The 26,379-nt window shown below is 46.5% G+C and overlaps 1 protein-coding gene across 1 annotated transcript in view; it reads left to right on the top strand.

Annotated features, from left to right (window-relative positions):
* The window catches only part of SKIC3 (SKI3 subunit of superkiller complex), a 2,336,627-nt gene that overhangs the window by 932,242 nt on the left and 1,378,006 nt on the right, over positions 1–26,379 (top strand). The window contains exon 21 of the mRNA XM_069627646.1: positions 25,344–25,422. Within this exon, the coding sequence (XP_069483747.1) occupies positions 25,344–25,422 (79 nt within the window). The remainder of the gene's footprint in view (positions 1–25,343; positions 25,423–26,379) is intronic.

The raw sequence follows: 26,379 nt of genomic DNA, 5'->3' as shown, positions 1-26,379 counted from the left end.
CCACCTTACATTGGCACTGACTAAGTTCCTAAAATCCATACCGGAAGCAATAGCGTCATAAATTAGCTGTGGCGATTGAGAGATTAAAGAAACACATATAGAGCAAGATCCCCTACATAATTGCACGCTTCCACTAAGACAGCTATAGTGAAAGATACATTGTGTGATCAGACGCTATCAGTAGTTAGCAAATTAATCTGTTTCTATTAGTTTATCTATTTATATGATGTATCATTGTGTTCATTATTTTTTGTGTAATGTGTGTTGTATAGTAAAGGTTTGAAATACACCATATACTAATAACAAAATAAATAACTTCTGCTGCTGCTACTGCCTTGCATCTGCACCTTAGCAGTGCAGGGAATGGGCTGGAACAAGATGGAGCGGCGCTCCCGCAGAAAATGTCTTGCCGAAGCAACGCTCCGTCCGCCAGATGCAGGGGCCAGCACATGACTCTACCAGGTTGCAGACCGCTTTCAGAAGACTTGGCACGGAGCGCTGGCTAGTTTTCTGAAAGCAGTGTGCTCCTTGGATTGCACGCACGAGTAACCCATTTTTTAACAAGCTTTCAGAAGACTCAGCACTGCAGGCAGAAACTGCCAAAGCCTTACATGTAGTGTTGCACCTGTCCAAACTAGTATATATGTCATGCAATTTACAGACATCTCTTTATTTGGGTGAATATTGTGACCAATCAAAACAGAAGAGTCCAGTAGTCACTTAGAAGGGCTTCTTACTGAATCACTGACAAGTTTAACATTTAAAATTGTGGACATTATGATGTTCCCATAATGCTCTTTGTTTTTATGCAAATCGCTAGGATTGCGTTGTATGAAGAGATACTGTGTTTTGCGTAACCTGGTCGGGGGCCGCACCCCTTACCCCACTCCCTCCTTCCCAGAGCCCCGCCCCTCCAAAGAGGTGACGGTTCCCCCAATACATTTTTTCCATTTCCAGCACTGGACCTGAGGGGGCTTTAAATAGTCAAAATTCCCGCTCAGGTGTAGATTGTTAGAACCACTAAACTTGTTAGAACCACTATACTGGGCCCATCTAAGGCACTGAAACAAAAAATGGAGATATTAGCATTACACAAGATATGGACGGAGATCAAGGGTCAAGCACAAGGATTCACACACACTACTCCCATGTCCACACCTCCCAATCTAGAATAGGCTACTTCTCATCCCCCACTGGGTTGGTGGGTAAAGTTAAGGAGATAGACCTCAGGTCCATCTCCCTATCGGACCATGCCCCAATTATGTTGACCTTGAACCTGGGGCATAACAAGGGGGGCCTGTGGAAGTAGAACTTCCCCCACAGAACTGTTGCAGGACCAGGTGGTGGAAGCCTCCATTAGGGGAAAGATAGACCCATATTTTTCGGATAATGACACAGGGGAAACACCGCTAGGAATAGTCTGGGACTCATTCAAAGCAGTGCTAATGGGAGACTTAATAGCGCTAAAGCTAAAAGTGGATAAGGACAAACGGAGACACAGGTGGGAGGAGGAATTGGAAGGGAAACTAAAAGAGATTCAAGGAGAAATGTCCAAGAAACCAAGCAAAAAACTCTGGTTAACACTGAGACATGTTCAGGGTACGTTGCGCGCCCTGCGCACTAAGAAGGCTGAAAAAATACTCTTATACCTGAAACACTGGAATTACATAAGGGCAAACAGGGCAGATAAACTCCTGACTCGCCAGCATAAATCAAGGGAGAGTAAAAAAACAGTAATAAAACTCTGGGACGAAGATGGCTAGGTTAAGACTAAGGATGAAGAAAAGGGGGAGATCCTAAGGGAGTATTACCAAACGTTATACACTTCTGATCACCCTAAAAAAAGATAGGCAGGTCTAATATCTGGAGAACCTCCCCCTCCCCCTGATTTCGGAGTAGGAAAAATAATCCCTAGAAGGAAACATAACGGTGGAATAAGTGAAGAAAGCAATAGAAAATCTACCGAGAAATAAATCACTGGGACCAGACGGTTGCCCTGATTGCTTTTACAGGAAATTTCAATATATTCTGGCCCCTAAACTAACAGAGCTATCTAATACATTTAAAGAACATGGCAACATTACCCAAACGATGAATGAGGCAAAACTGGTAGTCTTCCCCAATTAGGGTAAAAATGCGGATCTCCCGGGTTCATATCGACCAATAGCTCTAATAAACCTAGATGAAAAGCTGTACACAAAGATACTGGCTGAGACGATCTCACATCTATTCCCATCACTCATTGCTCCAGAGCAATCAGGCTTTATACCGACAAGGCAGACATTCGATAACAAACATAGAGTCTGTCACCTAATAGAAAAAATGAAAATAACACAAATACCGGCTATGCTAGTGTCACTAGATGCTGGGAAAGCGTTTGACAGGGTGGAGCTGACACTACTATTCCGTACTATGGAGCGAAAGGGGTTTGGACAGAATTTCCCCAAAATGGTTAGGGCCAACTACCGATCACCTTTGGTGCGGGTATCCCTCAATGGAATAGTCTCGGGTCCGGTAACCCTGGGGAGGGGAACAAAACAAAGGGGCCCACTTTTGCCACTATTATACGCAATCTTTCTGGAGCCACTATTCGCAAAGATCATAGAGGCGGAGGGGATAAAGGGTATAGTTATGGCAGGACAGGAGCACAAACCATGGCTTTCGCAGATGACATGCTGGTGGCACTAACAACCCCAGAAAGCTCCCTACTAGCACTCATGAAAGAACTGGAACAGTTCAGGGAAATTTCCGGCCTCAAGATAAATAGACAAAAGTCTCAGGTACTAAAGTTATCGGCAAAACACGATACAATAGTGACACTAACCCAAAATGTACAATTGCAGTTGGCAAAATCGAGGATAACCTACATAGGGGTAATGCATTCTTGGTGAGGGACTGTTTGTGATGACACCTGCTGCAGTACCTACGCGCCCCGTTAAATTAAAAGGGATGACAGGACACTCGTACCTACGGAGGACTTCTTTGTATCAGGAGGGATTCATCCCTGTGAACTTCAGCACCTTTATGCATTATGCAGTGACTTATGAGCTATCTATATAGCCTGTATTCGATAAAGGCAGCTCTGCCGAAACATGTGTCATCCACAAAGGCTCTAACATCACAAAAATAAACAGGAATTGATTAATCATCACTACTTGCCATTCCATTATTTTTCGGCGCACTATCAAGGGATAGCTCAACACAACCATTATATACTACATAGGGGTAACACTAACTCCATCATTGAACATGATGTACAAAGTAAATTTACCAACCCTGCTGGAAAAAAATCAAAACACACATTAGAAAATGGAACTCACTAATGACCTACTGGTGGGGGCGAATGTTAGCAACTAAAATGGTGGTTCTACCAAAATTGTTGTACTATTTCCAGGCCCTACCTGTTCGAATTCCAAAAGCATTTTTGAAATGTCTGAATAAAGTTATCAAGACATATATATGGAAACACAAACCACCAAGAGTAGCGATGCCAACGCTGACGGCGCCAAGAAACCAGGGAGGCGTGTTACTCCCCCACTTCCGCAACTCGCATATGGGCAAAACAGGACAGGGCGGTGGCTGGGACTCCACTTTTGGGACTTCTATGGCTAATGGGACAACATAGGCACCCGAATGGTACGATCAGTGAGGTGGTGGGGGCAAGCGTGGAGGTATGGAACGCAGCGATTAAGAGGGGGTACTGTTGACTCAGCCCTCCCCCTTTCTTCCGATGTTTGAGAATCCAGAATTCCAACCAGGGATGAAGCGGACAAACGCAGAATGTAAGACGATAAAGGACATGTACCAGGGACAAGACTTAATTACTTTCCAAGATTGTAAACAGACTCTGGGCCTGACAAGTAGAGATGTATTCAAATACACTCAACTCCTTTTCCCACACATAAGACAGGCTGCCATGAGACACCTAACACCCTTTGAGCCATACCTAACGACAAGCATGGGTTTGGGTAAGCTGGTCTCGAACCTTTACAGACTCCTAAACAACCAGGGGGAAGAGATAAGCTGGAACTACATGGGGAAATGGGAAAAGACACTGGAGGAAGTGATTACCAGGAAGCAATTGGAGTACATCTGGGGAATAGTTCCTAAACTAACAGGATCCATGCAAGTGAGAGAGATGTGGCAAAAAGTGCTACTCCAATGGGACTACTGTCATGACCACTGCTTCCAAAGAGTCAGGACCTACCCAACATCCTTGAAAGCAGGCTCATAACATATACTATCGGCACCAGCAAGTCCCAATAGGGACCTTTTGGACCTTGTCCTGGCACCGGCTCATAGCATGGACCCGTCCCGGCACAGGAAGCGCCGGGCTCATAACAAGTGTGAAAGTGCTTGGGTGGACCTACCCGCAGCAGACCATGCTGCTTACTTACCAGCAAGATGATGTTTCACTCTCTTCTGGCAGGGACTACTTTTCCTTCTGGGTGGGGCAGGCACCACTCCCTGGATCATTGATGCTGGACCCCTTCTGGAAGCAGGAACTCTTTTGCCTGGGCGAAGCTGTGGAAGAAGACACCTAAGCACTCCTATGGACTATTTAAACCACACCCGATTGGTGCAAGGTGCTTCGCGTTATTCTGCATCTGCAGCAGGACGCTCACTGTGTCAGCTCCAGCGAATCTTCAGTTCCGGATCCTGTGAATACGAAAATTACCTGCTGGGAACCAATCCTCAGTCTTCAGCAGCTCCTGCAAAACAAAAGGCACAGGTTAGGCAAAGGCAAAGTTAGCGGTTCAACTTACCCGATCCATCGGCAGCATTCAAGGCGTTTTTTCTGCATATCTCGTCCGGCATCGGGCCTGCAAAGACAAAGAACATTGGTTAGTAACGCTTAGTTACAAAACTGCTTACCTGTGTTACGCTCGCTCCAACTCTGCTCACGCTGCATTCCGGCACCTGTAAAGACAAAAGAGACATTAAGGTGCATTCTACAGCCCTAGAGCAGCCTTTCTACTTACGTGCCTTCGTATGCACCATCATCTTGTTACGCTCTCTGCCACGAACCTGGGGGGAGCATCTTCTTCGGCACCGACAGCATCTGAAAGGGAAAAGACATAGACATTAAGGAGATAAGACATTTGAAGAGAGCAATCTAAAGGGAACTTTAATACTTACAAGTCACGCTCGTGCAGCACACGGCGGCATCGCTCTCAACTTACCCTCTGCAATTAAGAGGCTGAACTCATATCCAGTGAAGTAACTGGACCCAGCGCCCCTGCATGAGACGCAGGATGGAGAGCCCAGCATTCACCTATTTAAGGTGAGCACAACAATCGACCGAGTACCACAGTGAGAGAGGGAGAGAGGGGCTTGGAACTTCTCCCAATCTTCCAGCCACTAATACCTTGATTGAAAGGGGCCAAATCCGGGAGCCAAACGAATCCTACGCCTGACATTGAAGACGGTTTCACCGCCCAATCAAGACCCGCGCATCCGAGGGAACCAGGTGAGCGTTACAACTACACGCCGGAAAGGCTCCATGCAATGTTCCCTACCGAATCCGACAAAAGCTGTAGGGGATGCGCAGTGAAAGGGGACTGGGAACACATTTGGTGTGTTGCCCGGTGATACAACAATTTTGGAAAGGGATAAAAGAACAGGCAGGTTAGGATGATGAGAGGCTCCGAGCAATTTAAGCCGAGGGTCTGGATGGTGGGGATATGGGAACCTGGACCGAGAAGCCTCACAATGCCGCAGAAACTCGTGATAGCCCAATACTGGAAGAAAAGCACAGCACCCTCAACATATGAATGGCTACAAAAGGTATGGAACTTTGTTTCCCTAGAATGGGTGACTTAAAAGCTTCAAGGGGCCCAAGAAACATTTACGAGAGACTGGGGGCAACTGATGGCACATCTCCAAAGTGACTATATGCAACAATGGTGTCCACACAATATCAAAATCACAGACAATATACACTGAAATTAGACTCATTGGAGTACCTGGCACTCTACGTCAAAGAGGTTGGAGGAGGGGGGGAGGGAGTTTGAGATTGTTTACAACCACTGTGTAAAAGAACATTTTGTTGAAAACGAATAAAAAAAAATAAACACTATACTGCTCTATGCAGTTGTGTTTCTCTGAGCTCCTCTTTCTCGTCCCAGTACCTATGACACCATGGGACTTGAAGTCGCCAACATTCTCGTTCTTGATTTCATCACATATTTCGGTTTTAACTTTACTTAGCCCATGCGGTCTGCAAAACCTACATCTAGATAAGGGTCTTAAAGATGTTAATGTTTGTTTTTTGTTTTCACTTTTATACCAAAAGAAATATCACATTTCTCAGAAGGGAAGGGTATTAATGTTCTGATCCTCATACAGATCATACTGGCTTTCATTACCAATAGGTTGGGTACTATAGGGGAGGCATGGCATTACAAGTGTGACACTGACACAAAAGGTACAATTTGTAAAACCTTTATTAAAGTTTCTAGATTTGGAAAAACTCCTATTTTGCCCTATAACTAGGATGAGAGTAGTCTCGACCATCAAATCAAAATGGCATATGCTAATAAAACCTAGTGCCTGCCCTATCTCCTGTACAAAAAGTGTATAAATGTGAAGGAAAATCAGTGTTCAAATGTAAAGAATCAATGTTACCAAATCTGCTATCCTCCCCAAGTTAGACAGCACATAGTAAGGTGGTCCCTGTAGTTAGGATGACACACTCTGGCTCGGGTTCTCAGGACAAATACAGTTCCAAAACGTGGATCAAGGCCCGCCTAGCCTTCCACGTTAAAGTTTCTATTTCCAGTCTTCCAAACAACGTTCAACACAAAGTTCAAGACGGTCCCCCTCTGTTGCGCTCAGACGTCTTCAAAAAGTTCACGTTGGTCCCCCTCTATCGGGCTCAGACCTTTCACAACAACAGTTCACATTGGTCTCTGTGAGAAACCTGACAGTGTCTTACACGCTAGTCCCCAAGGATCTGTCATCCAGGTGGCCAGGACACGGCCATCGCTTTTGGATCCAGTTCCTGGGGGTGGACAGTGTGGGAGGATCACCTGGATGAGGGGTCTTCGGGGAGTGTAAGTGGGACCCCTTCCTTGTAACACCTTTTCCCCCATCCTACTAGGTAGGATACCTTGGAACTCAAACCCTCACCCCTTTCCCGACACAAAAACTTTCTCACAGACAGTTCACTGTGCGCGACACTGTGCGCGACAGCGGACTAACCCCAGAGTCGTATACCTGACATGTCCCACCACTATGGTCAGACAAGGTCATGCAATTACGGATCATTACACACACCTGACTTCCATCACACTTCCTCATGTGGATAAAAGGCGGAGCACGAAGCACACTCTGAGCGAGGCAAAACACACACGAGGAAACAGCAGTTCCAAGATGGCAGTTTAATACAAGGAGAAAGACGGTGAGACCAGAGAGGGTTACACAGAGGGAAGTACCCTTGACCTGTAAAGACGGTTACTTTCGTGCACCTAGGAAAGTAAGAAAACCAAAGACCAGGAACTAAGGCTGATCAAACTGGCACAGTGTGTCAGAGGTACCTGGGGATCTCCCGCGTCAATAACCAAGGTGGGAAGAAGCGATTGCTGCTGTGGTACTGTCCTTGGCTCCTACAATGAAGCAGCATCAGAAAAGAAAACGCAGCCGATGAGTCAGAGACTGATACCAAACTAGCTTGTGTTTTGAACCAAGGTTGCAAGTGCCAACATTGTATAAAGATAAGTGTGTAAAGCGTTTGATGAATGACGCAAATACAATTGGAAGCCAACAGAAGTAATTGAACCTTATAATTGAACTTATAATTGAACTTTGGAAGGCCAAGAAAAGAAACCATACACAGAGTGGTTCGGTGCCATGTGGATGCTCATTCGAAAGACTCTGTTAGGCATCCAACTGATGCTGATTGTGAGAGAAATAAATATTGAGACCAAAGTAGTCATTCAACGGGTAAAGCTACACCCTGTGCACATTCAAAAGTCTTCAGTAGTTTAATGTACATAACAATTGGTCCGAGCCCAGCTGAGGGACACTAATTGAACGAAAGAAAGGGATCTGAGTCCGGCAGAGGGGGATCAGGGGTGAACCATCAGTCACCCGAAAAAGAATTCTCTGAAACTTGTTTTGGAAGCGATCTGAGCCCGGCTGAGGGGGATCCAGGGTAAATACCCAAGTTGAATACTGGTGAAAGGAAAAGAACATTTGCATATTGTTTTGGTACAGCAGGCTATTTGCGTCAAGAGACTTGCGAGAAGTAAAGAGACTTGGACACAGAAGGTACTGAACTGGGAAAATGGAACAATATCCTTGTGCCACACAAGCGTGTGTGCTTAGCTCAAGTGACTCGCCTTGTCCCTTGCTGAAAACGTGGGGAAGGGTGTCAGTGGCCCGAGCATCCTGCCATAATATTTTGTGAACACTTCTTTCTTTTTCATGAACATTACCCCACATTATTTGTAAATTAGTGGTAAGTATTGGCAATAGTTTTTTTATTATAGGCCCTTTTATTTTGACAAGACTGCACTAGGACTGCATTATTATTATTTGATCGTCGCACCTTGCTCCCATCTGTAGATTTCGGTTCAGATAGGCGTTTATCACACCCTTGTGTAAGTTCAATAAACACCCTTGAACTGTGGTCACTTGTGTCTGTCTTACTGTTGACACCATGCCTTTCTTACATCCCCCATCTGTCGGGCTCAGACCTTTTACAACAAACGTTCACGCCGGTCGCTCTGTCGGGCTCAGACCTTTCACAGCAGAAGTTCAACAATACTTGCAGGGGCTCCCTTCCCCAAGCTTATTACACTTTGGGTCTCCCTCAGTCGGGCTCAGGCCGTTTTTGGATGTTGACGACTTTCGAATGTGAGTGGCTTTCTCTACAGATCTCTGCAGGACCACTTTGACTGAAAGTTCAACGTTCAGCTTTTACTTCTCCCTTCTCTCAGGCTTAATTCTGATCAATTTGTTTTTACAATTCATTCACTATCACTACGTACAATTCACCTTTCACAGAGACTCTCGAGTGGGCTACTTCGTTACTCAGTATCGCTAGTTTCACAGCTGTCCTTACTTCAAATTTCATTCACAGATCTGCCTTTCTTCGCGTCTCACCTGCATGTGTGCAGTCTTCACTTGCGATTTAATGTTGCACTCCAATCTTTTCGTTAACACACCGGTCTCTCAGGTCGCTTGCCAACTCACCGGCTGTGTGCGTTTCTTTCTTGTCTTTACAGTTTTCTAGTTTCACAGCTGTCCTTACTTCAAATTTCATTCACAGATCTGCCTTTCTTCGCGTCTCACCTGCATGTGTGCAGTCTTCACTTGCGATTTAATGTTGCACTCCAATCTTTTCGTTAACACACCGGTCTCTCAGGTCGCTTGCCAACTCACCGGCTGTGTGCGTTTCTTTCTTGTCTTTACAGTTTTCCAATTCAAGGTTAGTACGACAGGCTTTGCCTCCTCAACTCTGGGGTTCACCTGTGAGGGTCGCTGGCATTCTTGAACCACAAAGCAGCCTTCTGCTTTGGGATCAGGCCTTTGCCATGTGCCTTTCGCTGCCTTTTGGAGGCAACACCCTCCTGTAGGTAAATCCTGGTGTTCTAGACCCGCTACTCTCGTCCTTCAGTCTGTTGCTCTGCTCCAGTAGGTGTGCCTTTACCCCGGAAGTTCTGCTCTTACTCGTGTTCCACCTTGCTCAGATTGTGTCTCTATGTTCCACCTTTTACCCGTGTGAGGAGAGCTAATTGGTATCAGGTGTATGCACTTAAAGTCAAGTGCCTGACTTTTCCTGACCCGATTAGCGGGACATGTCCAGTGCGATGTATAAGAGTTAGTCTTGTTACTCTGTCGCCCTGTACCTCGGCCCAGTGTTTGTGCAGAAAGGTGTGGGAGGTGGAATTGGGACATCGGAGAGTCCTTAAAAATAGTAGGATGGGTTAGGTGTACAAAAAAGGCCAGAATACCACATCTCACCATCGGCTGCCTCACCCCCCCCCCCCCCCCCCCCAGGAAGCCTCACCCAGGTGATCCTCCCGCACTGGTCCACGCCCAGGGTCTGGATCCAAATGCGATGGCCGTGCCCAGGCCACCTGTGGGAGAGATACCCAGGAACTAATAGGTGAGACACCCTTTGGTTTCTCACAGTACTTTTAGGAAAGGAAGTCCGACTCTGACAACAAGCAATTAGATCTTCTAGTATCTTGGATATCACATCCTTTGGAGATGATGAGTACTGCATCTCTCCTAGCAGAACCCTCCTACTCCGAGGTGATCAACCCGGCCAATACTAGCCCTGGGGTTAGGATCAGGAAGTGTCTGCCTACCCCTGACTACCTGGGAGGAGACTTTAGGCAGGAATTCTGTGAGGATTCCGGATTCATCACAGGTTCAAGTATCTCAAGTTAAAATCCCCCAGAATCAGAATAATGTTTACAGATGTATTAGTCAGGAAGGGTTCTATTGATTCAATCAGTAGATTTTTTAACTCTGGCATCTCAATCAGGAGGACGGTATATGCATGAGAAATTGTATGTCACATTAGGGTTTATCAAGAGTTCAATATGCAGAATTCCACACCCAAATATAGGATGAACATCTAATGAATGAATCTTGAGATTTTAAGAGGAAATAATAGCAACTCCCCCTCTGGCCCTATCTGTTTAGTCTTTGTGAATGGGGTGGGAGCCCGCAACAGGGAAAGATTGAGCGGCCGGCAGCTGGATGCAACCATGTCTCTTTTAGAACCATGATGTCAATTCTAAATTCACAAATAAGATCAGCCACCTCGGTGGAATGTTTCATGAGGGAAGATGTGTTCAGAGCGTGCACTTTATGGAGAGGGGGTTAAGCAATTGTTTATGGGACTTAGACAAAGTTGTCGAGGATGATAGAAGACAAGGCTCAATAATATCAACTGTAGAATCCTCTAGAGTTGCAGAAATTATAGGCTCGGTAGTGTCGACTGTAGGAACAGGCATAATAGTTTGTGGTTTGTATGGAGATAACTGAACAGCCAAAAGACGAGATAGACTCATTGTCTTTCGAGAACAAACTTGTATGAGATCGATGCAGTACTTTAGTATTGTGCAAGGAAACAGGATCAACAGATAAGCTAATATTAAAAGTTTTATCTGTGAAACCAGCTGCCGATAAGGGCGTTGCCACTGAGGCCATTGAATGCTTAGTAGTGAGTTATTTTTTTTTCTTTTCATTTGTTTATGGTTAATACAAACCTTTACAGAATCAAGGCAAATTACATATAGATGCATCAGCATTTAACCAGTATAAGACCATTAACAATCAAATAAAGTCGATAAAACATTTCTTCTCAAAAGTCAATACATAAAATTAATTTCCATATTAATCCTAAAAAGCACAAAAAACCTTGTTTATGCTTGGTACAATTCACACGTTCCAACTCCATTAACAGTGCCAATTGGAAAGTGTTATTCTACAAATGTCTAACAATATCCATAAAATTAAAACCAAAATTGTTGCTACATGGTAAATTATTTTACATCTTGCCAGTGTGTAATATGAAACATAATGTAAACATTAATGCATGTAGTTAACAAACACCCCATGGATATTACATCCCTCAGCTTCATAGCTAATTACAAGGTTGACGCTAAATTGTCTTCAATAATCCTTGATAGATGTACTAAGGCAAAGGTTAATGGATTTTAGTTTCCTACCATCTTCCTTTCCCATAGAAATTCCAAACAGTCCACAAAGTTTGAATTGACAAATTTTATCAGGAGATTTGTCCGGGCTACCCTAAATTGAGGGCATTCCAGTACCAAATGTTTAAGTGTTTCCAAGGGCTCAAGACAAGTGCCAAATCTGCAGTTCGCCTATTGCGAACTCGTTAATGTGCCTTCCCAGTGCCTACAGCGTACTCTCATTTGAAATTGATTAAATTTAAAGCGTATAAAATACATACGTGTGTACATGCAAGGGAAAATACTTATGTATGAGCAGCAAGGCGATCTTTTATGCGTACATTTTGCATATTCGGTAAACACACTAGAATTCTTAATCTGAACCAATGTGCAGATCCAATCCTTCTTGAATTTTTTTTTTTTTTTTTTACAAGAGCTGGTCTTAAACAAAGATCGTTGTTGGTTACAGAGAGTTCCTCTAGCACCCTCTGCATTTGTCTTTGAAATTGATTGAGAGAGTCAACACTTTTAGACTCAATGACTTCCTGCAAATCCTGATATAGGGAGTTTTTGGGTGGATTTGAAATGTTTGCATAATTCGCCAAGGAACGCCACACTGCCCTACATGATAGCAAGACTGGGCCAAGTTTGTGTCGAATTACGCAGTTTGGGATAGAGAGTGCTAGATGCAAGGCACCCTTTATTAAACACCCCTTTAAAGAGTCAAGTAGTTGGCTAAGATCGAACAGACATATGTCCAAAGTATATAGTATCACACCTTGAACCTTCATTAACAAGAAGTCACGCAGCGGATTTAGAGAAAATCAGCAATATTTGGCAAAGATCAACTTTAAATGACTTGCCAACGGTTGCACTTTCTGATTAAGCCTGTCTTTCCGCAGTTTAACGGAGGAGGAGTTACTCAAGTAATAGCCTAAATATATTATTTCTGACATTTGAAGAATTACCTCTCCCCAAATCTTCTATTTGTAGACCTTTAACTTCCTTCCTGCGTTAAATGCAATTGTGCTCGTTTTTATTGCATTAGGTCTTAAATTCTGGGCGTGGGCACATATCTCCAAGGAATGGAGCTTAGCTTGAAACCCTGCTGGGGTGGAATCCAGTAAGATAATGTCATCAGCGAATGCTAACCAATGCATTGGCAACGCTCCCATTCTCACAGTGTTCATTCCCATACCTTTCCGCTGTTTCTCCAGATCACACAAGTAAGTGTTGCTGCCAGATTGCAGCCTTGTTTCAGGGCCATGTATGCCCTTATGGGCTCAGTGAATGCACCCTCCCTGGTGACCTTGACTTTGTATGCAGTATGGTTGTGGAGCATAGCAATCCAGAAGATCAAGACCACCGGAATTCCCACTCCCGCCATTTTGAACCATAACAGATCTCCACTACCGTATCAAAGGCTGAGGACATATCTATGCTAGCCACATAGACTGGATACACTCCCTTCTTTTTGGTTCCCGCCAGTACTTGAGCCAAGATAGTAGCATTCAGTACTGTACCCATATCCCTCCTAAATCCTATTTGGAATTTGGACAGGATATTGTGTTGTACTATAAACGTATCCAAGTCATATAAAACTAAGATAGCAAATATTTTTGCAACAGTGTCAATTAAAGAAATAGGTTGTTAATTATTAGGGTTTTTATGATCGCCTTTTTTATAATCAGGTACAATTATTGATGTTCCCCACTTCACCGGTATGTTACCGGTCTGCAAAATGATATCATATATATCTTTAAGGATCCCAGCCCATAGTATTGGATCCATCTTGTATGCACAAGGTGGAATTCCATCGGGGCCAGGAGCTTTAGAGTGGGCGAGTTTATTGATTGCCCATACTATATCCTGTTTGGTCAATTTAAAGCATCCCCTATCTACATCCATCGGATGATAATATTTAGTAGAAGTGAAATGTGCTGGCAAACTAAATTTCTCAGATATATACTTTGTCCACACATCAGATGAAATAACATTCTCAATAGGGCCACTGTATTCTAAATTTGGTTTGCAAATCACTGACCATATTGTTCTTGAATCGTGGTTGCAAATTGCTCTGATCAGATCGCAATTTATTTTGTTTGTCTTAAAGATTTTTTAAGTATCGGTACTGATCATTGCTTACTTGAGCCTTTTTAAGAGATCGCAGTTCCTTATTTTGACTACATTAAAGCAACTTCACTTCATAGTCAAACTTATGCGATGTTACTGTGGTTTTAGGTTTCTGTTTGTCCTGCAAATATGTAATAGCATTGGAAACTGTCAGCTACAATGTTTTCCCTCGAGTAACAGCAGAATCTAGGATTCAATATCTGCTTAAACCATGTCATTAAGTTCTGACCGCACCTAGTTGGGCTCCATCTGAGAGAGATGTTACCACGCTCAGTCTCAGTCAATGGTAATAACTCATCAATGACAAGTCCTCGATGGGATATTCTCATGGATAGTTGAATGGGAGCGTGATCACTATGGGCGATAGAATGAATAATAGAATGAATAGTTACTGGATCCGCACAATGGATCAGCGAATTCGATATTGCAAAATAGTCAATCATGGAGGATGTCAGGCCCCGACTCCATGTATATTTGGGGCATAACTCTGAACAGTTTACAAAACTAATCTCCCAGTCATCAAGATATGACACACATCTAAGGCCTCTTCACCTAGCCCTAGTCACACCCTCAATTTGTTCGCTCACCGTGCCCCCGTTACTAGCAAAACACATTGAGTTGAAATTGCCACCAATAATAATTTTATAGTTGGAATTGTGTATCAAAATACTCTCAAGGCAGTGATCCAACTTGTCAAACATGTCATCTATAGTCACTTTCAATGGATTCCATTATAATGTTATTAGCAAAATAGGATCCTGTACCTTGTCATAAATATCCAATTCGACTGCTAAGATATTTTCAGCAATGTGCATATATCTTGAATTGTGAATCATATGATTATTAACAGCAATTGCTAGCCCACCCATCGGACGGCCCTCATTGCCTTTAATTGCCTGAGAGCACTAGGTACTGCATCCTTGCAACAACAGTTCTTTAGTACTCATGGTTTCTTGAAGGAAAATAACGTTAACGGATTGCAAAGAAGGAAGAGAAGCCATCCATTTGTAAAGGTTGAGGAAGACACATGAATTCCATGATACGATAGACAGGTCATGTTTCATCACTTGCTAATTCTGAGGCTTATCTGTTTTGATGGTAAATATTGATCGCAATAAGGGTTCAACCCAAGCTAGATCTTTTTTCCTTCAGCAATTGATAACAATTGTGAAATACATTGTTTCTCAACTGAGGTGGCCCCCGAACCTCCATGCAATGGCTCCTCTTCCCTTTCCTGCTCGGGTCCTGGTAGGGCTAGGAACTCATTGACCAACAACCCGTTGTTAAAAGTATGCAGACAAAAACCTAACTCCAACAAATCAGCACGATAACCTCATATGTATTTCAAAACATTGGCAGTAGGCACATAACAAATCATCTTTTAATTGTTCTTACATGCTAGGGAGATTCTCTCAAAGTCCCTATTTGTTAGAATTCGAAGGGAGGGAATACGGGCAAACAAGTGCAACAATTACCTGCGATTAATTCTTGCTCATGATAGAATGTCCGGATTGCCCTCTAAACCAATAATATTGTAAGCACTTTGCCCTTCACCCACTCTTAGGTATATCAATTTCGTTCACCATAGTCTTAACATTGATCTTGTTAGATCTCAGTTCTTGGAACAGGAAGATGGTCATGCGAAGCATTCGTACCTTCATAAGCCCGATGAACTGTATCGCCCCATTCCAAACCATCATTCTTTTTAAGTTCTTGTGGGCCAACCCCGTTGACAGATTCCAATGCAATTGCATTTACCCCATTTAGATTTAATTCCTTCGTGAGAATCTCTTCATTTAACACACCACACTCCAAAGCTGCTTTCAAGGAGCTCATTATTGCTGCGTGGGGGTGTATGTTGTTAGCAATAGGGACTATCTTGTCAGGTGGGTTCAGATCCAAGACCGTCTTCTGGGCATCATTATATTGATGGGGATGAGGGGACAGGCAATCACTCAAATTCCCTGAAGATACATATACTTTGGGGCATGTGGGCTTTCCCAACATCAAACCTTTTGACTCTGGCTCATAAATTTGCCCTACCTTTTCCAAAACACTGAAGGAATGCATGGTTTGCACAGGGAGTGATCTTGACTTCCCAGACACGCTAATTATAACACAGTCATTATGTAATGTCAGGTAACTAGAATTAGGCTGCAAGTGTGAGGAGCTTCATGCTTCCGCATACGTAGCACATCAGCAGAAGTCAGAAGTTACATCCATGCACATCTCGACATACCGACAGAAGATGGCCTCACGCCGTGATCAGTCATGTAAATAAGTTAGGTGGAGGCAGAGACAGGTCCCCGGAACAGCTTTCCTGCTGCCTGCTAGCGATGATGCTCCAACCTGACAGCATCTCGACACAAGTGGGAAGCCACAGTAAGCAACGCAAAAGAAAAGACTTGCTAAAGGAAAGGGCCCTACTACGTCTAAGTCTGTAAGTCTTGACAACATAGAAGGGCCTGCATGTCTCACATTCTGTCAGTGGCCTGGCTTCGAATTCTGCCCTGTAGAGGGACGTCCCCAACGAGAACATCTGTCAGGCGGTAACTTGGGCCTCACGCATATGCTCATTAAACATTACTGCAAATAATCCATTAGAAGAAAACATGCGGTAGTGACTCAACTTTCTGATGAATTTGTCCTTCCTTACACAGACTTCTCATTGTGCTCCCAACATACCCCTCATACATAATGCTCATAACATTTTGCAGTGCTGTGGTTACTCAGCTTTTCAGTGTGTGGGAAAATGGACAGAACTAAGGTCATGGGGCATAGTGGGCTCCAGACTTTCACCTTGAGGATACTTCTGAGATTAGGAATCTGGGCGGAAGGACTGATCCATAAGAAAGAGTATTATTGAAATAAGTTATTTGTTCTTCCGTGGACACACCACAACATGAAATTACTGAAATGTGTAGACCAACCAGAACTTTTTTAGTTATGTAACATTATTTACAGCATCAAACTGTCTCGTCTGCCCTGCTCTTTGCTGCGTGTACGCTCATCTGCCATGCATACGCACTACTCACCTCCACGTTGTATTTTGAGGTGCCACAGTGCCTCAAGATGGAGAGGAGAAAGTAGTCGTGCACGGACTTAGATGTGGTGGGGCCAGAACAGGATAGTTTACCAGCCCTTAGCCATTTGTCTTTCTTGGTAATCACACCCTTGTTGGTACCTGACAAAGCAGTGCTCCTTCACTTTCCAGCCCCCAATATGGCAGCCCCTTTTATCTTCATACCTCTACGCCTAACTCTTAGTACTGCTGCAGGATATATTTATAAGGTGATACAGCCCAGCGGTTGGCAGCTAGGACAGCATGCAATTCCTGCTTTACTGATTCTCACAGTGCTCTCTTACCTCTTGTTTTTCTGACCTGTCTTTTGGAGTTCCAGGTAAAAATCAAACTATTAAACCTCTTCCTTGAACCCACCCGTATCCTGGATTCACAGCTTGTGATGGTGTCAGCCAGCTTTGCTGGTCACACCTTAACCTGTGAGAAGCAGTGATGTAGGACAAGCTCAAAGACCACCTCTTCCTACTTTATGCAATGAATATAGTCCATCTTAATTGCCTTCACTGTTCTCCTGTACCACCACAATCAAACTGGATATACTTGTAATTCCTTTGACTCCTAATGTTTCCGAATTTTGTTGTTGTTGGTGTTTTATAAAGCACCAACGAGAATACAGTCATCTCCATGATGTGACCACATCCAATGAACATGGCCGTTGAGCGGCTGTTTTTTCCCAGAAATATGGAATTGTCTGTCTGCGATCTCTTGGAGGACAGAACATGTTTTAAATGAGTCCCATGGACATAGGTCATGCTGAAGGGGAAGAATTGTATTCACATAAAAGCTAAAAGGTTTTAACGTTCAACACAAGAATATTAGTGACTCCTTTGTAGCAGTTAAAAAAAAAGCATAGTCATATTTTATAAGGCTGCAGTCATAGGTATGCAAAGGTAAAGCATACAGGTAAAGAGTACTTCAGTAGCTGTTTGATGAAATAGCTGTGACCATTATTTGTGGGCAAACTTTGTGTCATCATACATTCCGTTTCCAGGGAAAATATTGGCAACCAAAATGTAGTCAGTGAAAAAACGTGGTGAAAAATGTGCCAAGCAAAAAGTTGTTAAAAAAGCAGCTGAAAAGTACCCAAAAATGCTGCTAAAGTAGATGTTAGGATTCAGGAGGTGTTACTGGGCTTGTGATTACCTCGTTTAAGGTAGGATAGGGGTTAGGATGAGGCTAAGGGTTTGGTATTAGAGTAAAGATTTGCTTTGAATTTGGTAAGAGTTTGGGTCAGGGTGGTTGTGGGAGGAGTGGTGATGTTGCAGTTTGGTTAGTGGTTAGGGTAGATTAAGTGTCAGGGTAAGTATTAGGGTAGAGTTTATAGTAAATGTAGGGCTAATAAATTAATGGTTTGGGCATGTGTTAAAGAAAGAGATAGGGAGGTTAGGGAGGCTTGTGATGGCGCATGATAGGGGTTAGGATAAACCTAGGGGTTAAGGTAATGGAAGTATTAGTGTAACTGTTAAGGGTAAGGTTAGCATTAGGGCCGGAGCTAAGGAATTATTATTGGCATTTTGGTGTTTTGCATTGAGTGACATGCAAAAAATAAAATGCTTTAGCACCCAAACGGGTTAGTGTTAGTCAAGGGTTCAGGGTAGAGTTAGAATTGTAATTAGAGATAGGGCCAGGGTTAGGGATGGAGATAGGGTGATTGTAGAGGTTTAATTAGAGGTTTTGTGTCATTGTTAGGGTGACAGCCTTGTACTTTTGTGTTTTTTTTTTTAAAACTTTTTATTATTCAGCGTGCCAGCAAAACACAAGCGAACAGCGTCGGGCATTACAATATGAATACAGTATACATAATGTAGGAGCGCAGAGGTTACTTCACATAATAACATAATCAAAGGGCACAATCACAGCATGGAGAGGGCAACAGAAGACTGTGATAGGGGTGAGGACCCGAGCAGGTGGGGGGAAGTAGGCGGGGGGGAGGTATCCGGTGTCGCGATTAGATCGGACATGTAAGAGCGGAACCTGAGCCAGACATTCCTAGGCCTGGAGTGGGCGGGTTGCATATGGGACCAGGCTTCCTCAGAGTCCGAGGCCCACGTGACCGCTCTCAGCCATTGGGCGTGTGTGGGAGGTGAGGGCGAAGCCAGCAGAGCAGGATGGAGAGTACCGCGAGTAGCAGGCAGAGGCCGGCTAATTTTTTGGAATCACGGGAGAGGCCTGGGAGGTCATGAAAGAGGCATACCACCGGGGAAGGAACAATGGGATGGTCGAGCGCAGCAGACACTGTCGAGCAAACTGCCTCCCAAAACTGTGAGAGGCGAGGGCAGGACCAAATCATGTGAATGTAGTCGGCATCGTCCCGGCAGCATCTAGGGCAGCTGGAAGGGTGATCCCTGGACATGCGATGTAGTCTGATCAGGGTGTAGTGAAACCTATGTAGTACTTTGAACTGAATGAGTTTAAGCCGGGAGTTGAAGGACACTCGATGTGTGCGCTCGCATAGATGTGCCCAGTGCTCATCCGACATTTCAACACCAAGGTCTACCCCCAACACACGCTTCAGTTTGGCAAAGTCTGGGACAGATCTGGATTGTAACATAGTGTATAGCCTGGAGATTTTACCCCTCGTGGGCCCAGGGGAGGTGAGCTCCTCAATAGCAGGGTCGTCCGTTGGCAACGCGGGGAACGTTTGATAATTACGCTTGAGGGTCCTGCGGAGGGATGCGTATTGAAGCCATACACTCTGGCCACTCCTCAGGGGCAATGGGAGATCGGGCCATTCAACAAATATACCCTGGTCAAACACATCACGCAACAACTCGTAGCCCGCGTCCGCCCAGCGACGAACCGTGCCTGGTGGGACCCACGGGACCCCCGGGAGGAAATTCCAGAGAGGGAGGTTGCCATGGAAGGCGTAAGTAGTTTTGATTAGCCTCCACATCTTCGCTAATGCGATGGACGTGCAGGCGACCGGGCTCTGTGAGTCCAGTGTCAAGGGAGCGGGTTGTATCACCAAGGAGCGGATGTCACGGTCACAGACCGCAAGCTTCTCGAGTCGGACATGCGGGGGAGGGTCCATTGTATTAAACCAGTAAGAAGTATATTGGATTTGGGATACCAGCCAGTATTTAAGAAAGTCAGGGGCACCGAAGCCCCCGTTAGACATGGGAGTAGACAGGGTATCAATTTTTAGGCGGACCGCACCCGAGTGCCAGAGAAAGGAATTCACAGTACGGGTCAAGTCACGGAAGAAGCCCCCCCCTGGCCACAAGGGTATGTTCGTGAGCATGTAAAGCAACTGGGGCAACACCACCATCTTCAACAGCCCTATCCTGCCTGCCAGGGAGATCGGGAGTTTGTCCCAGACCCAGACCTTAGCCGTCAGGTGTGTGAGGTACTTCTGATAGTTTTCCTGGAAGGTCAGCGCCTGCTGGCGCGTTACCACTATTCCCAAATAGGTAAATGTGGATTGAGCCCATGTGAAGCCAAAGGTGTCAGGAGGAGGGAGAGTGCATTCCGTGAGTGGGAAAAGAGTGGATTTCGAGCAATTCACTTTAAGGCCAGAGATTTGCCCAAACTCAATGATGTCCTCCAGTATTGGGGGTAAGTTGATGGAGGGAGAACGCACAAACAACAATGTGTCATCCGCATATAGGGACACTATGTCCGACTGGCCCGCAGTGCGGAGGCCTCTATGAGCGTGGAGTTGGCGGATCATATCAGCGAAGGGCTCTATTGCTATAGCGAAGATCAAGGGAGAGAAGGGGCACCCCTGTCTCGTCCCCCTGGCGATCTCAAAGAAGGAGGAGCATTGGTCGTCGGTGCGGACCCTGGCCACAGGGGTAGAGTAAAGCAATCTGACCCAGGAGAGAAAGGAGGGGCCGAATTTGCAACTCTCGAGAACCCGCTATAGGTACCTCCAAGAAACCGAGTCAAACGCCTTTTGCATGTCGAGGCTGACAGCCACTGCGTGCGTTTCGGGACTGATTCTGTTGATTATATTAAATAGGCGCCTCAGGCTCAGGGAGGTAGAGCGACCCGGGATGAAACCCTCCTGATCTGGATGGATGATAGATGGCAGGAAGGGAGCTAACCGGAGCGCCAGAGCCTTGGCGTATACTTTGACATCACAATTTATAAGTGAGAGAAGGCGATATGAACCACATTGCGAGGGGGATTTACCCTATTTAAGTAGTACTGTGATTGTGGCCTCCCGGAGTGAAGGGGGGAATACACCGGACTCCACAGACTCTTCCCAAAGAGCCAGCAAGTGAGGGAGCAGCTGTGACTTAAAATGCTTGTAAAATTCGACCGGGATACCGTCCGAGCCGGGGGCTCGCCCCGAGGATAAGGAGTCAACAGCGTCTGACAGCTCCTCCAGTGTGAGAGGGGAGTCAAGGGAGGCCGCGGCCTCCGGGGACAGGGCTGAGAGAGGAAGGGCATCGAGAAAGGAGTCGATCTCCGCCACTGATACCTCATCTGAGTTAGAGTATAGGGTTTCGTAGAATGTGAAAAATTCCCTGTTGATGTCTTGCGAAGAGACAGCCATGGAGCCGTCAGGCCTCTCAATTCCGAGTATGTGAGGGGACCCCGTCTCGTGACGGATCAGTCGTGCCAGAAATCGACCGGGGCGTTCCCCCTCCCCGTATCTCCTCGCCATGCCAGGACTATCGAAAAACCTTTGTTCATGATCCGCGAGGGATCGGAACGTGTCCAATTCCATCCCTATGTCAGCCAGGTTGCCCGGGGTGGAGTGAAGTGAGCATGTAGCTTCCAGGGTAGAGAGTCTGGATTCACTAGCGGCAAGATCTCTCCGGATTGACTTAAGGACCCCATTCTCTTTGGACAACGCAATCCCTCTAATATAAACTTTAAATGACTCCCATAAAGTGGCCTGAGACGTTACCGAGCTCGTATTAGTCTCGAAGAATTGTTCAATCGACCGCTCGAGCTCGGAACAGAACTCCGGGTCCAGTAAGGAGAGGGGTTTCAGCCTCCAGTTGCGTGTCCGGCCGGGATCAGGACCCCAACCGATGGTCACAGTAACTGGAGGGTGGTCAGACAGGGTTCTGGGAAGGATCATTAGCTGTATAACGCTCTTAACCAATTCGTTGGAGATCACCCATCTGTCAATACGGGAATAGGAATCGTGGACTGAGGAGTAAAAAGAGTACACACGGGAGTCCGGGTAGAAGAACCTCCATGCGTCTACCATGGCGAGACGGGGCAGGGATGATAGTACAGCGTAGGCTGCCCTGGAAAGTTGACGGGGCCTGGATCCAGATCTGTCGAGGGCTACATCGAAAATCGTGTTGAAGTCGCCCCCCAAAGGATGGGGACAAGGGGTAAGCCATCAAGGAGGGACGTGACCTGTACATAAAAATCATGTTCAGCAGGACCACCTCCCTGTGTTGGAGCGCAGCATGAAGCAACACATATCTGCCTTGAGGGTCTATTTGTGAGGAAATAAGAGTAAACTTGAGGCTCTTGTGAATGAGGGTCATGACCCCGCGACTTTGGGTAGAGAAATCGGTAAAGAATCTATGGGGACCCCAGGTTTTGGCAAAACGCATACACTGTTCCGCGCGAGCATGTGTCTCTTGTAGAAACAGAATCTTGGACCCATGACGCTCGGCCTGCAACTGGAGCTGCCTCATCTTTTTATAATTGCCCAACCCACGTACGTTCCAGCTCATGATGGTCAGGTCACTCATGGTCACAGATGCAGTGGTGGTTGAAAAAGAAAAAATGTCAATACCCAGCGGGCCAATTTCACAGCCCTGCAGCACCATGTCCTGAGTACCACCTCGCGTTCCGCCTTCGCTGCCAACGCCAACTCTTTAACAACATAACCCCCGACATGACCCACCCCCACCCACATCCCCCCTCCCCAAACAGAGGGATGACAATCCCAACCCCCCTCAACCAAAACCAAACCAGAGGCATCAGCGCCTGGGGGCCTGAAGGCCGGACTGGCCGCCGCAGTCCGGGCTGCGGCAGATCCAAATAAGACAAAAGGTGCCCACAGTAGACATTTGCAAATAACTAGGGTTCTGGCACATGTTGATGTGGCACATATTTGTAAAATGAACAAAACAAGCAGATTTCGGAATAGAGGATCAAAGTGACCCCGATGCAGAAACCGTGATCAGAGGAGAGGGGTCAACCAGGGAATCGTGAAGAAAAACACCTGGTTGGCGTGTTCTATGCGGAGTTTGGCAGGATAGAGCATAGCGTATTTGACTGAGTGATCCCGCAGCCTGCGTTTCACAGCTTGGAAAGTCTTGCGTTCACGTTGGACAGCCGTTGAGAAGTCCGGATAAAGATGAATCCTTGCGCCGCCAATAGTAGCTCACCTTTAAGTCTGGCGGCCCTGAGGAGGGCATCTCGGTCACAGAAGTTCAGCACCCGGGCTATGATGGCCGAGGTGGAGCACCGGGCTTGGGCTTAGCCGTCAGGGCTCGGTGTGCCCGCTCAATGGCGAAGTGCGGGGAGAGCTTGGGAGAATCCAGGAGCGAGACCAATGTATGCTCAACAAAGTCCTCCATTGGTTCATGAACTTCATTCTCGGGAACCCCGATAATGCGGAGGTTGTTACGCCTCGATCGGGATTCCAAGTCCTCGATCTTCTTCTCTACCTCGAGGACTCGGTTGGAGAGAGCGGTGACCTCGGAGCGCAGGGCACCCAGTGCATCCTCTGCGGAACCGACCCGTGTCTCGACCTCCGACACTCGGCTGTCGGTCCGCTCGATGTGGGCCTGAATAGAGGATATAGTACCGTTCATGTCATCCGGTTTTGAGTGGAGTGCAGTGAAGCCCTCACGGATGAAGTCCATCATATTTTGGGATTCCGGTGCTGTGACGGGTGGTGATGCAACAGGGGCCTGCTCAGTGGTCTCCTCTGATGATCTCGCCGCAGCCTTCGTAAACATGTTGATGGAGCTCTGTTTCCTCACCCCTCCCTTGGTCATCCTGACGATGTTGGAGGTCGAGTGGGGGTGAGGAGGAGAACCCCAGCAGCCCTGGGAGAGTGGCAGGGGGGAGCTCGGAGCCTGTACCACGTGAGGGAGAGTGCGAAGTATGGTATGAAACAGGGAGTAATGCAGAGGGAGTCGTGGCTGTGAATCCGTATAGATGCGATATTGCGGCTACCAGTGCAGGCCGCAGGGTCTCAGCCAGCCCAGGGAGGCGTGGGGAGCAACGCAAGGAGACATCGGGGGTAGGAGACCCCAGGGATGGGGGCGATGATGCCCAGCGGACACTGTGAGAGCAGGAATTCAAATATGAGTGGCCAAGTGCGATGAATGAGGAGGAGCGCCTCCCAGCGCAATGCTCCGCAGGGTAGACAGGCCGCAGCCTCGAGCACAGCGATGAAGGATAGGGCAGGCAGCCGGTAAACAAAAGGTCCTGGGTGAAGTAGTGGCACCGAGATCACCGTGGCCCCCCCCCAGAACGTAGGAGTCCCCCAAGAATGAAGACACACGGGGCCCGCGAGGTCTGCAGGCCGGGGAAGCGCCAGGCCCGGGGCAACACCAACCGCTAATGGGCCCAGAGGCCGGGGGCCGCCGGTGGGCAATCCGCGAGGCACTGCAGGGAGGGGGTGAGGCAGTGTCGCCGCCCAGGGACGTCCGCGGGGCCCCCCCGTCCCACGTACCTGGCGGCTGAAAGGATCCGGCAGCACCGCGTGTGTTCCCCGAGCGCTGAAGTCTCGCTGTCGGCGGGGGGGGAGAGCTCCCGCTGAGTCGGCACCATGGTGAGGCCCAGCAATCGAAGGGAGGGGCCCGGGCAGCCCCGATGCAGGGCAGACGTCCCTCCAAGTGTGCCCCGGGCCGCCCAGCACCAGCGGTCGCGGTCACCCGAGCCGGCGGTGCGCGGCCTCAGGACGCGCCCGGACCGCCTCCAGATCTCACCACCAGCCAGGGCAGAGGCGGACCGCCTCCCGCCGGCGCACATCCACTGGGGCAAGAACACGCCGCAGGCCCCCAGGCGAGTCTGTCCGCCACTCCGCCGGGGCCGGGTTTTGGCACGCGGGAGCACTGCAGGCAGGTGGGGAGATGGTCACGGCGGCGCCCAGAGATAGCGCTCCACAGCTCCGTCGGGATTCGGTCTGCAGGGTCCCTGGGGTAGCGGCTCCAAAAGCGTGTAAGCCGGGATCGGCTGCCAGGTGGTGAAGGTACCGAATTAGGATCTTGCGATCTGCCAGCCACTGAGCTTGAGCTTCAGGCGGCCATCTTGTTCGGCGCTCAACAGCGCCCCCTACTTTTGTGTTTTTAAAAATATCTTTTTAGTGACCTTATTACTGGCAACATTTTCACAGTTCACATTACTTGCATTGAATGAATGCATTTTTTTAAACTACTTTTTGCTGACTACTTTTTTACATCAAATTTCCTTGGGGCCTTTTCACATAGAACCATAAATTGAAGGTTGTAAATGCACATTAAATGTTTCCTCATCTAAAAATGTATTCTACCACTCCAATGTTTATTGATTGAAATGATATTTAAATTGTTTTTTAGTGTCTTAAAAAAGGAGTTATGCTGAACAGTCAAAACCATCTGTACTGGAATGCACTTGGAGTTGTTGCCTGCTGTCCAGGTAAATGTCAACAGATAGATACATTGTGATGAGTGCAGTGTATATGTCAGATCCTTAGCCTGTAATCTTTATAGAAACCTCACACCCTAACTTTAAATACCTTTATTGTAGGCCTCGACTTGTGCAGTAAAGCATGTTTCCTATTTTTAAGATATGCTTAAGGAATATGTATGAAAGAAATGTACTTATAAAGAATTTAATTGAAGACAATTTGCATATTTTTTCATTCTAAAAAACCTTTCTAAATTATATTATTAAATGGGCTTCACTAATGGGATTCATTCATTAAATGGCAACTGCATGGGGTTCTGCATTCCGGCAATGCTACTTTGTGGTTCTGTCAGGAAATCAAGTGGGACACAGAGATGCGGACGACCAGATTGCAGTTCTCATCTGTAGTTTATTACATCAAAATTGACAAAACTTATAGGGACTTCTGGGAAACACAGGCCCCCCACCTAACCATCCTCGTCAATAAAACGGGACAGGTGAGTGGGATCACACAGTCAATGGACAAAGCAAAAATAGTACCTCTGCCCAAATCTAGGAAAGACGCAACACTGTGTGCCTCATATAGGCCAGTAGCACTTATTAACACTGATGCCAAAATCTTCACTAAAAACGTAGCAAACCGTCTAGATCACCTCCTCCCCAAACGTACAGACCCTTATCAGTCAGGCTTCATAAGGAACAGACAGACGCACGACAACATCCGGAGGGTAGCCCACATAGGGGACAAAATGGGTAAATCTTGCGTTCGACCGGGCGGAGTGGAAATTTCTATTCCAAACTATGTCCAAAATGGGATTCACAGAATCCTTCACAGCCAAAATTGCGGCTAGTTATCGCAATTCCTCATTATGCCTTCTAATCAACGGGGACCTGTCGGAACCAATGAAGGTGACCAGAGGAACAAATCAGGGCTGCCCCATGTCCACTCTCCTATATGCCATCCAC

The sequence above is a fragment of the Ambystoma mexicanum genome, chromosome 6p (assembly GCF_040938575.1).
Source record: "Ambystoma mexicanum isolate Mex_15411 chromosome 6p, UKY_AmexF1_1, whole genome shotgun sequence".
NCBI classification, from domain to species: domain Eukaryota; kingdom Metazoa; phylum Chordata; class Amphibia; order Caudata; family Ambystomatidae; genus Ambystoma; species Ambystoma mexicanum.
Note: the sequence above shows the minus strand (reverse complement) of the source record. Positions and strands in the feature narration are given on the sequence as shown.